The following is a 13,528-nucleotide window of genomic DNA, read 5'->3' as shown; positions in this document are numbered from 1 at the left end:
TTTTAAAGAAAAAAAATTACCTCTTCTCCCTAAAATTACTTTTAAAATATATTTTTGTAATTTAAATAAAATGAAAATAAAAAATAGTTCAAAGATTTTTTAAACCTATCCTTAAAAAATTGGGGACTAAAAATTTACATTTTGAAAACTTAACTAAATGCACATATTCTAAAAAAGTCGACTAAAAAGGTATTTTGAGAACTCAAAGACAAAACGCAGCTATTCTTCACAACTCGAGGTCTAGAAAAATAGTTTGACCTTATTTTCTTTTTAACCAAAACCTGAAACAAACCTTTTCATATGAAAAATGGAAAGAGACTAATGGTCAACAAGTACAAAGTTCACACGAGAGTGAACAAGAAAAGAAATTACGTTAGAGAAAATAAAGGCACCTAATTTAAACATACATCATTATGGACCTCCAAATAATGATGTTATCATTCCTAGTAACAGCAAACCATAACAGTTGAAATCAAACTGTGCAATGTTTCTTTCAGTATAATAATCTAATGTGAAAACTCAGAAGATGTTCTTACAAAAAGGCAGTGGACAAAAAAAAAAGAAAAAAAAAAAGAGTCCAAGTATTCCCAAACAGTACTTTCTTTTTGGTTATAACAGAAAAATTTGTTAAGAAAGTCAGTAAATGAATTTATACACACTTGTACAATATAATGAAGGAATGAAGTACACAGATTCAAGGAGTGTGGCCTTCATTAGCCATCCATCCCTAATTCTTTGTTATCACAAGCAAAGAGAATGAATTGAAAAATTAATTGTCAAAAGTACTCAAAAAAGTTGGAAGAAAAAGAAATATGGAAAATGATTGTTGACAAATCCACACCTTTTCTATAGCTGCTGCAGTTTTCGAAGATGCTCCAACAATGAAGTAGCCTTCCTTTTCGCTCTCTCCGTGCCACTCTTGGCAAGCTCCGTCAGTGGAATCACAGCACCGAGCCTACTTATACAAGAAAGATTTTCGGTATCTCGCTTACATAAAGCAAGCAAAATAGCAGCAGCATTTTCTTTGTTGCGAGACAATCCGGTCCTTAGAAGGTCTATTAGAACAGGAATGGTACTGGCTTTCACCATGGCTACTTTTGCTTCTTGATGGCTGGCCAGGACCGACATTATTGTGAGAGCTTCGTCGATCATGTTGTTAACGGAGTCCGTAAGCATCTTTAATAGAGCTGGAATGATCCCTGCCCTCACAGCTCTTCCCTTGTTCCCCTGATAAATGCACAAATTAAATAGTGCTGTTGCAGCATCCTTCTTTCCTCTTGAGCTTCCATTTTCAAGTAAATCCACAAGAGCTGGAATAGCACCAGAAGCACCAATGATTATCCTATTTTCATCAGCAAGAGACAAGCTAAAAAGTGTTGCTGCTGCATTTTCTCTTGCTTCCATACTTCCAACTCTAAGAACTTGAACAATGGAAGGTACTGCACCAGCAAGCATAATTAATCCCTTGTTGTTCTCATATATTGAAAGGTTTAGAATGGAAGTAACTGCATTTTCTTGTATTAAAACATCATCAGAAGTTAATAGATTAACCAATGCAGGAATTGCTCCTGCTTCAGCTATCAGTATTCTATTATCCGTGCTTCTTTTCGATAGAGATCGAAGTTCGGTCACAGATGCTCTCTGCTCTTCGATTGCATGGCTAGTTAGCTTGCGGACCAGAGTTTCAATGGCTGCCATCTCCTCGCACACATCACGGTATGATCCGTCGCACTTTTTGATCTTCCCATTGGTTAATCCCGTAGGTTGCTCGATATTGTGATTCACACACCATTGACTAATGAGACTTCGCAACACGTAATTTGGGGTGAGAGTCAAATTCTGGAGCTTCTGCTGAGTTTTGGGACAAGTAGTATTCCCACAATCTATCCATCTTTGTACATAAGATCTCTCATAAGTCTGCGTAGTAAGAAAGAGCTATTAAGAAAAGGTATAAGAGAATTCAAGTTTTTTAAACTCTTAAGCTCAAATTCATCAAGTCTTTCTCTAAAAACAAGCTCAAATTCATCTAAACACACAAGTTAAGACATACATCTTCAACTAAAGGTATGGTTGGAAATGGTTTTAAAATAGTTAAAATCACTTTTGTCATTTTCAAAATCACTATTAAACACGACATGAATCACTCAAAATTAATCTAATATTTAATATTACACTTTTAAATATTAGACTAATTTTGAACTTGACAAACATGATTTTAATAATTTCAAAATCACTCTCAAACATGCACTAAGAAGTCAAAGTATCAAATCCATCCCTCACACAAAACTGAACTAAGGAAAAACTCATCAAAAGAAATATCAGGGCCCCATTTGGTAACCATTTAGTTTTTCGTTAAAGATTAAGCCTATAGACACTACTTCCAAGTTCAACCTCCAAATTCTTCCTTTGTTATCTACTTTTTACCCATCGTTTATAAAAATCCAAGCCAAATTTTGAAAACTAAAAAAGTAACTTCTAAAAGTTTGTTTTTATTTTTGGAATTTGGCTAAAAATTTAATCATAGATGCAAATCAATATTAATGTAAGAATTAGGGAGGAAATAGACTTTATTTTCAAAAACTAAAAACTAAAAGCGAAATGGTTCCCAAGTGGAGCCCAAGTAATTTGTGGGATTTGAAATCCTACCTGGCCTGTGGAGACAATAACAGGATCTCTCATTATTTCCAATGATATGGGGCATAAAAAATCATCAGGTATTGAAACTCCATCTGGGTTCTTCCCCTGATCTCCACTCTTTCTAGCAGAGTCATCCTGTCCATCAGAACAAGCCTCTGAAGAGGATGGAAGTTTCTCAGGTCCTTTAAAAGTCAATTGATCCACACCACCATTCATTAACCCTCTACAATTTGGAAATGCATCAAATTTCACTGTAATCTCATGATCAACAATACCATTCTCCTCAACATCAAAGTTATCAACCCGGTTGTTCAAATTTAACAGATCCACATTTTTCTTCAACAACTGAGATTGAACAACAGATGGTGGAATTGCAGTCAAAGACCCATATTTTTCTGCTGCTCTTCTCAATTGAGCTCTCACTAATTCAACCTAAATAATCAAAAAAAGATTTAGATTGTGCTCAGAATTTGAAATAAGTCAAAAACTGTGGTGAATTTTCCTCTTAAATCCTATTCCTACCTGTTCTTGAACTTCCTCTGATATATCAAGGCGATCATAAGGAAGATTGCCTAATGCCTTCTCTAACTTCCATGTCACACATTGGAATTGAAACAGTATCTTCTTGGCAACTTCTTCCTTCAAAATTAAAACATAGAGAAATTTCAGAAAAAGGTCTAAACCATCCCATTATGAACATTTTTCAAAATTAGAAAAATGACCAAACATTTTAGCAAATTCCATGGACTTCAAAGTTTAAAATGATTCGTATGACCTTATATGGTTATGCAACTAAACCTTTCTGCCATATCTAATTATAAAAACTGATCAATAACCCAGAAATATAGCGATTTCCTCTTTCCTCATCCTAGATTCTTCTAACTAACACCATTTACACGGCAAAGACCACGAAGGGTAACTAAAAATAGAATATGTGAAAGCGGTGCTCCAAAATTTCAAAGTCAAAAGTTCATCACAATTGTCTGCCTGAGCGTAATTTGTGAAAATGGATATTCAAAGATGCAAAAAATTGTATATCTCAACAGATAGATATCGTTAAAGTAATACTATGAACGAAATTTTGGGTACTCCCTAAAAATCAATGAAATTATGGATCCTCTTTTTACTTTCTGTACTTCCAATGACAAAATCAACATCATCGAGGAGAAGATATAAGATTAGTAAATGAAATTCTGTAACCAAACAATCAAATATAGATCGGGAGAATCAAGAGACGGTTCATTCAATCAGTAGTTCCACAAAGCACCAAACCGAAAAACTAGGTCAAACTGAGAAATTCACCAACTAAATCCCCAAATCTGTTGCGCTAACTCAAACATTCTAACAAGAAGAAAGTGAAGTGAAGTTTCAGATGAATGCAGGTGACTGAAAATAAAGACGAACACCGTCAATTTGAGATACTGACTAATTCAGCTTTCCCCTCAACTAATTACATCAAAAAAACAAAAAAAAAAAAAAAAAAAAAACAAACAAACAAACAAAAGAAGAAAATTAAAGAAAAAACTTACAGAAGAAGAACGGCAAGACCGGAAAGTCGAAGCTATGAAGACGAGGCGTTTAGTATCCTTTAATGCCGCTACTAAATCACAAAGCCATGGAAACTGAGACGAATCCCTAACAGTAACGGCACCACCAGAAGAAGAAGACGAAGGAGATGCATCAACAGGTCGAAATTGGACGCCATTGAAGTCCCTTATTTCCTCAAACAAATGCGTCAAAAGCACGATCCGACGAACCAGATCGGTGCAATCCTTCTTGAAAACCTCGCCAGTGTTCGTCCCCACCGACATTCGAACAACATCGCGAACAAAGTCGAGTAGAGCTAAAGCCGGAGCACTGTCGCTGTCGCCGGCGACAATTCCGGCCATTATTCCGGCGGCGATTACACAATGTAATTGGGTTTCAGTTGAGATTCTGTAACTGGGTTTATCTTGAAAAGATTGGAATTGGAAGAAATGGAAGAAATTGTTTTTGGAGAGAGAGAATCAGAGGGTGTGAACCAATAGAAAAATGAAGGAGAAGAAAACAAAGAGGATAACAGTTGGAAATAGAATAAAATGAATTGTATAAACAGCAACTATTTAATTAAGTTTTATTTTTTTTTCTCTCTCTCTCTCTTTAAATTATTATTATTATTATTGTATTGTATTTTTCTTATAAATAAGTTGTTGAATCCAAGAAATTAATATCAAGTTTATCCAACTCTAGAAAATTTGCAAAAATTAATGATAATTGTTTGATTGTTTCAAAGAAAACAAATTGTTGAACATGTAGGCATGTAATGCGGTGACTATGGACTAAATTTGTTTTAAATGTTTTTTTTAAATCAATATACTTGTTATTAACTTATTTTAAATGTCAATATAACCATAGTTTCTTATTCTATATATATAAAAAAATATATAATTTAATAGATAAGATATTAATTATCATCTTAAAAGTCGATACTATAATTTTTTTCTTTACGTTGCAGTAAAACCATTGTAACCATAGTTGATGTTTTGGATGACGTTAAAGTCCTTGTTGGGATAAAATTGAAACAAACTCCTATATATGTTTGGTTTCAATTTTGGCTCCAATATTTTATAAGTTTCAATTATATCTTCAATATTTTAAATCTCATGAGACATTTTAAAGAAAGCTATTAATATTGTTATTGTTCGAAGAGTCATTTTCTTTTCTTTTTTAAAGTACAATAGGGTGGAGAATTAGAATCACGAATCTTTTGGTCGCTAACACACTTATATGTCAATTGAGCTACGCTTACCTGGTTGTTGTTCGAAGAGTTTGGTTCGTTATTCTTTGGTTTTCATTTCTAGTATTTTATCCGCTCAACAAAATAAGATGAGTCTTTTAATGCGTTTAGAAAAGCATTTTCTTTTCTTTTCTTTTCTTTAAAATAAGTTTTAGATGAGCATTTTGATTTTTTATTATTATATATCAACTGGTTTAGGTATATACTTTCAACCAAATTAAACCAAACAAACAAAAATATATCTAGTTTTCATGGAGAAGGTATTCCATAGGAATCATTTTCATAACTATAAAGCAAATGATAAAAATAATAATAAATAATAATAATATTAGCATCCGATCATTTCATAAATCTAATGGTGTAAATTAACGATCACATCTTAAATATTTTATGAAATATCCAACAATCCTTTTGGTAAATTTTTCTTTTTCTTCTTTAATTTTAAAAAGTGAACTTGATTACTATCAAGTAACAACATGATCAAGACCTTTTGCCATTTTTCTTAACACACATTTTTTGTATAGTTTTTAAATTTTAATTTCAATTTTAAAATGTTTTTTTTTAACTAGTAGGACAAAAAGATTATTAAACAACCATAAATTAAAAAAGAGGGGAAAAAATCCTTATGTAACTTTCCTAAATATTTAGTATTTCCATGGCATGCAAAAAAAAAAAAAAACATAACATTAGCCGGCCGATGAAATGAGAGTGAGATTTTTGTTTTTTTAATTTGAATATGAGTTTGACAAATAAATGAATCCTATGTAAATATTTTTTTTTTAGTGATATATAATCTTACATTATCTAAAATATGGTTAAACTAATACACTAAAAACAAACTAAAAATGAAATCGATATTTTGTCATAAAGTTGAAGTGCTTTGATCTAATCCAATTGTCGACTTGAGAATTAATGATTCAAATTATCAAAGTATTAATAATTATATCTCTAAACATAATTGTTAATTTTTTTTTTTTTTCAGTATGTGGGTTTGGGAAATCAAATCTTGGACTTTGAGATTAATAGTACAAGTACTATGCTAGTAGAGCTCTTATCTTTTTGACAACACACAACTGCTAATATGAAGATAGTTCAGTTTGTCGACCCATTAATAAGAATACTTTTTGTATTGTAGATTTGTATCTTGTCTTCTTGTTCGAATTGTAATACTTTAAATTTAAGAAATCAAACATGTGTTTAATTATACAATACAATACAAGAACAGAACATAATTTAATTGGTCAAGATATATATTAGTAACAACTTTCTCCACAATTCATAGGTTCAAACTGAAACATAGATATTGAAGGACGTATTATCTCATTTTTTGTTAATACTTTAAGCAAAAATTAAAACATTGTTGTTCCAAACACGAAAACAACAAAAATCAACCAAGCTAAAACATGAGTCGTAAATTCAAACATATCGACGTTGATTTGAGTTATAAGGTCAAAGTAATAATAACCCCTCTTAAAGAATTTTCTCGACGCAACTAAACACATCCACAAATGTAACATAATTCAACACTCAACGGTCTGGATATATATTTTCCTACATCTCTTGCGACCTAACAATGTCATCCTTATTTGTCTTGTGTTGTTTCCAAGAATGAAGATTATTTCCACAAACCAACGTAGGTCATTTTAACATCTTTTGTCCTCATTTACATCTCTCGAGAAAATTTCCAAGACGTCATCCATCATAGGTGCTCCAAGCTGCAACCCACACTTAACGTTGAAGTTCCTATGATTACCATCGAAAAGGAAAGTACAGCTTATTGGCATAGACAAAGACAATAGCTATCGATGATCTTTTAAGTCTTTCTTAACCATAATTTCACATCTTCGAAATCCCTATAGTTTAGATTGGATCTCGGTTTGTACTTCTCTTCTATACCCTGACGTTACATGAAATCTCTCTTAGATATCGTTGTTTATACATGTAATATATATTATTGTTTTTCCATAAGCTCAACTTGGGATGAGATAAGAATTTGGATGACTTGCAAATTGGAGAAGTGAGAAGGACAGGCTGCCCCCACCCATGTTCTCTTTTCTCTATACAAAATAACCTTAGTCAGTAGAAAGCTGTTACCATTTTCCCGTTAAACTTGTCTCCTCTCCTAGTAATGTATCAATATAGATCAAAATTATTTTTGTTTAATTTACCGAATTTTAGTTTGTAACAATTTAGTCTTTATATTTTCAAATTTATAAAAATTTAGTCACCTCAGATTTTATAATTATCAATTTAGTTCTCGTACTTTACGATTTGTAATGATTAAGTCTCTATCGTGAAAAATAAATTAGAATGTCACTCTTCAAATTTCATTCGACAAATGTTTTGTGGAACTTATAATTTAAGTCAAGTAAACTTCTAAATTTCCATGAATAAATTAATCTAGGTCATTCATTATGATTATCTTTGAAAATCATCTATGTAAATATGTGTAAACTTCTTTAAATGTTGAATTTACAAAATACATGATTAGTGTAAATATATGGATGGTTTCCAAAGAAAATTTTGTTTGAGAGTCTAAATTGATTCATTTATGAAAGTTTAAGAGTTTAATTGATACAATTAAAAGTTTTACATGGAATTTTTTTTAACAGAAAATAATGGATGGTGAAAATTGATACACTTACAAAAGTTCAAGATTTAAATAGATACAAATATTAATTCAAGGTTTAAATTGATACAAGTCCTAATGGCCTATTTGGAACGTCCGGATTTTGAGGGATTTCAAATCATAATAGATTTTAAATTAATTTCGTTATTTGTTATACTAAGAAATAGAATGATTTTAAAATCTGGAGTGATTTCAAATCCTGTTTTTACTTTAAAAACTTTCTTGATTAAAATGGTCGAATTTAGCTAGATTTCAGAGGACTTAGGAGTAAATTATTTTTCTAACCTTGTCATATTCAAATTTCAATTAATACATCATAGATAAAAACCAATATTAGTAAATTCTTGACTTTATTTTCTTTTTGGGTCACCCATCCAAACACAAAAATTTTAAATATATTCATTTTAAATCTTTTTTGTTCTAAACAAGTAATTGATTTAAAATCATTTTTCAAATTTCAAATAATCTCTTTAGCTTTCTTAAATTCAAACGGAAGGTAAAATTTAGAAGTATAAATTGATGTTTTCGGAGAAAAAAAATCCTCTCCTTCCATTGCCATTTCTTTTGCTTGTTGCTGCCAACTTGAGAACACAGACAAGCACATTTATTTATAATGATGAATGACTTAAAAAATACAAACAAGTTTGTTTGATGCACACACAAAGACCAAAGCTTTAGGATTCTATCTATTTGTTAAACTTTTGTTTTTTCTTTCAATATTTACATACCTTTCTAAGAAAAATTTCCTCATTCCTTTTATACTAAATTTTTAATGGGTTAAAATACCATTTTAATATCTATAAATTCGTCATTTAATTTATCTTTCTACTTTTCGTTGTCTAATTTTAATCTCTTATCGGTACTTTGTGACTGGTTCAATTTTAATTTTTCTATTTTAAATGTCCAATTTTATTTCATGTACTTTCAATAAATCTTAAATTTAGTCGCATAAATTTAATTTTTACTAAATAATAATAATAATTTTCATATAATGATAGACATTAACTAAATTTATTGAAAGCAAGGACTAAAATTATGAATTTGAAAGTACAAGAAGAAAAGTTGAACATATGCCAAAGATGAGAACTAAAATGATTTTTTAATTTAATATTTTGTGTGCAATAAAAGACATTAGTTAATTTTTATTTAAGTTGGTTAAATGAATTTTCATGATATAGGGACTAGTTTTAAGATATATTGTGAGTGTAAAGATTAAAATTATATATTTGAAAAAGCAGGGACCAAAATAGAAAAACTAAAAGTATAGGACAAAAATGATATTTTAACCTTATTGATCATTCATCTTGTGTTATGAACTCTTAAATATTTAGGTGGTATTTGACTTACCAACATGAGTTAAGTCGAGTTGGTAAAAATTACCAACTCAATGTTGGACCCAACAACTTTAAATGTTTGTGGAGTTGAATTGGTTATACTAACTCACCCTAACTTTTCCTCCCTCCAATGTTTTCAATGGCTTCATTCGTCAGTCACTAACAGCAACTACCATTGCCTCACTTTGATGGCATACTCTAGCGACCAATTCCGGCCACCACCTTCGCATAACAAGTTCGGACTTCGACGATCACGTCTAACAACAACTCTGACAAAGACCACCTCCGATGATCAACTCCCAGTGACAACCACCTTTAATGACCAACGCCGACATTCACCTAAAGCAACCAACTCCAATGATCAACTTTGGTGACAACCAACTCTGATGGCCAACTTCGATGTTCATCTCAGACGTCCAACTCCAACCATCAACTTCATTGTTCATCTAGCTCCAACAACTAACTCTAACGATAAACTTGACCAATCATATACTAAAAGAAAAGAAAAAAAAATCGACTAGCGAAAGTGTTTTTAAAAATAAATTTGAAATAATTAGTTTATAATATTTAATAGTCGCCCTTTATAGTAATATGATAATGGGGGATTGTTTGAGAATGATCAGGTCATCCTTACATCTCTACTTGTCATAGACATCCAAAAGACCAATTAGGTTTTATTAGTCGCACCGTAGTCTAGGAAGAAGTATTGTTTGTGTCTATTTGGTTGGACCAACTAGCTTGATTATTTAATGAACAATATTTTTTTGTAAGCATGAAATTGACTCATTGTTGGCCATATCTATATTTTTTTTTTTTTATGAATATGTAAATATGTCCCTAATGACAACTCTATTTTTGTGTATGTTCAACTAATACGTTTCACAACTATTAAAGTATGTTATAAAGTTGTTGATTGCATAAATAATAGTATTTTGTTTACATGAGGTGCAATAGTTACATGTAGAAAATTATAAAATATATTTTTATTTATTGAGTTAACATCTTAAATGAGTGTTAAGAGTTTGAAAACTATGTGTAGTTGAATAGTGGAACAAAGAGTTAAGAAAAAAAAAACAACAAATCAAAAACACAATAATAATAATGATAACAACAACAAAAATAACCCATAAAAATGCATTTTTTTAGGTTACAAAAAACTGCATCATATGAACAACCTAGACATTGAATTATTATTTATATTTTATTTAATACTTTTGATATAATTTTATTACTATACAATTTTATCCTTTTCATGACATTTTAAGTAGGGGTTTAGTCAATTAATTGTGAAGTATGAGTGTCATTAGCGTTTTATTTGCGAGGCGCTAGTAAAGACTTCCTTTAGGTTGTTTGAGAAATTAAGTTTTGACAATGAATTGAATTTAGCGTTTGAGCTTTTTCTTTCAAGGTTAGCCAAAGAGCTTCTTGAACTTTGTAATTCATGTATTGAGTTGCATGCCAAGATCATTCAAGTAGATTGATAATCCTATCTTATGGAATGTTTGAATCTTGGCCTAGGGAACTTGTTCTTTGTCTCAAGATATTTGATATTATAGCAACATGTCTAGATATTTAATATTATAGCAACATGTCTAACCCAATCCTTAGGGTTGAAATAAGTTGATTTGGGATTTTTAGTGAATGAGAATAAGGGGTTCTCATCCCAAAGGGTTTCTAATTTCAATTGCTAGGGTTTTCGTATTATTGCATTAAATATTCATAGCTCAACAAAACTCAATTCTACACTTCAAACACCGATTTCTAAAACTAACTCAACTTAACTTTGCACCCCAAATACAGATAATTATTATCAACTTACCTCAACTCTGCACTCCAAACACAGATAATTATTACCAGCACAGACAATTATTACTCATAAATAATTATTATCAACTCAACTCAACCCAACTCTGCATATCGATGCACACTTAGGATTTATGTATTTCCTTAATCTTTACATTAAAAATTATGTTAATCATTCCTATCAAATTTCATTAATCATGGAACAAAAGTTGGATCAATTTCGAAACTCATATTTATATGAGACTTCAAATACTAGGCAATGTGAATGCCAACTCAAGTAAGGACTTGTTTGGATTAACAAGAGAAAAAATGTTTTTCAGAAACTGTTGGATTTTATGTCCTAAAACTCGTAGTTTGTAAATTAATAAACATATTCTATTTTGTTTTTCGATAAAGTTGTTATTGAAATTGTAATCTTGAATCCAATAAACTAAGGTCCTGAGGCTATTTAATATAGTTTGAACTTTATGTAGTGACATAAAGGTAGATCAAGTTCAAATATATAGGCAAAATGGTCTATAGTACATGAATAAGGTTGGACGCCTTATTCTGGGGACACTATGGAAACGGTCCACTTTGTAGTTAGTACAAACGATGTGATCCTAAACCATTCATGTGGAGACATGAAAGTGGGGGCATCCTATGTAAAGAGTTTACATAAGACTGAACTATGAAATAATCACTTTTTATGTTCTAAATGTCGTTTTATGTATAAAACTGACTATTTCGTTAATTGATGACCTAGGTAACTTAATCTTAATCCTGAGCTAACTATGAACTCCTGTTCACTCAGAATTATCTTTAGATCTGCATAGGTGAGGGCAGCTCATCATCGCTGGCCCAATAAGCCTCCTATTTCAGGGGTAAGATCAAGTGGATAGTTGGGAACATAGGGTGCAAGACGGAATTCACTCCTACCCGTTATAGGGATAGTAGATAGGTTGTTTCCTTTAGTACTGAATCCAGATCTTGAACAACGGGCCCCACCCTCTCCTTGGCCCGAGAGGGGTTTGGTTTATAGGTTGGACCATAAACCAATTGTTCATTAAAAGATCAATAGAACTTAAGGAACAAGATGTAGTCTTGGGGGTAAAACGATTTTTATGACCCAGCCGAGATTACGAACAACCTGTGAAGGATTAGCTTATTGATTATGGTTATATCAGATGGACATAAATATATCTATAGTGAGGGAGTGCAACTACGGGACTATAGTGGAATGACCCGTTAGTTAACGAATGTTGATTAGCTCCGTCTAAAGAGTTTAGCCAGCTAATCTCGGATCGTTAGAGCCCATGATCTATAGGTCCATTAGGTTCCCCAACTAGCCCATATGGAATAAACTTAGAATAGTATGATAGAATAATTCAAATTGTTCGAATTAGGTAAAGAGAGAGAAACCGACAAGTATATGTGATATAGTGATCGGTTTTTCAGTTTAGAGATATAGCTTTAATATTTAAATGTGATTTAAATATCAAGAATATGAATATGTTCATATTCGGAAGCTCGGAAATAATGGAAATGGTCAAAGATGTAAAAAATCGACTTTAAAAAGTCAAACTTTGACCGACCTTATATTCAAATGTGATTTGAATTTCGAGAAAATGAATGCGGATTCATGCTCGGGAGGTCAAAATTAGTCAACACGGGAAAAATCATAAAAAGTCAAAATGTTGATTTCTAGGTCAAAGTTTGACTTTGACAAAATAACTATTTTGCCCTTTGATTAAAATTAGTGGGAAAATCCAAACTTTTGTTGGATAATTTCACTAACAAAATAGTGGGCTAGGTGTTGGCTTATAGTAAAGACATTAAGCCCACTAAGATAGTGGATTATAGGTGTTGGGTTTTTATGGATTTATTTCATGCAATTGTTGCATGATTTTTTTTCTATAAATTGGGCTTTCAATTATAGATGAAAAACTTTTGCCCATTTTGTCAAAATTGTTTTCAAATTTGGGCTGAAAAAAAAAACACCATTTTGAGGAAAATTCAAAACCCAAAACCCAACCCAAAGATCCATTTCTTTTTCCATCTCTTTCTCTCTCTCTTTTCTTTATCCATCGGGTCCCACAACCCGATTCTGAGTCTAGAGGATACTAGGTCAACTCTAGTGGTGGTCCGAAAGAGTTTGGGTCGAGATTCAGCGAGGAAAAGCGTTTTTCGGGAGCTACAAAGGTTGTATTCCATCCCTTTTATTTACTGTTTTTTCCTTCATTTGCATGCTAATTTCCTTTTAATAAGTAATTAGAGTGTAATTAGATCCTTATTTCGCTTGTATGTCTCGAGTTCCACCAAAAACGTCATTTTTATTTAAATTTTTTTTATAAAAATTATTTAAAATAA

The 13,528-nt window shown here is 31.4% G+C and overlaps 1 protein-coding gene across 1 annotated transcript; it reads right to left on the bottom strand.

Moving 5' to 3' along the window:
• Window positions 1–582: 582 nt before the first annotated feature.
• Window positions 583–4,709, bottom strand: LOC120082059 (U-box domain-containing protein 11-like). Its single transcript, XM_039037279.1, has 4 exons — window positions 4,167–4,709; window positions 3,160–3,276; window positions 2,647–3,069; window positions 583–1,917 (listed from the first exon to the last, which is right to left on the bottom strand). Exons 1-4 carry the CDS (start codon window positions 4,524–4,526, stop codon window positions 847–849), a joined length of 1,971 nt encoding a protein of 656 aa, XP_038893207.1. The 5' UTR covers window positions 4,527–4,709; the 3' UTR covers window positions 583–846.
• Between the last annotated feature and the right edge of the window lie 8,819 nt (window positions 4,710–13,528).

The sequence above is a fragment of the Benincasa hispida genome, chromosome 7 (assembly GCF_009727055.1).
Source record: "Benincasa hispida cultivar B227 chromosome 7, ASM972705v1, whole genome shotgun sequence".
Classification (NCBI taxonomy): Eukaryota; Viridiplantae; Streptophyta; class Magnoliopsida; order Cucurbitales; family Cucurbitaceae; genus Benincasa; species Benincasa hispida.
This window is presented reverse-complemented; position numbering and strand designations above follow the sequence as displayed.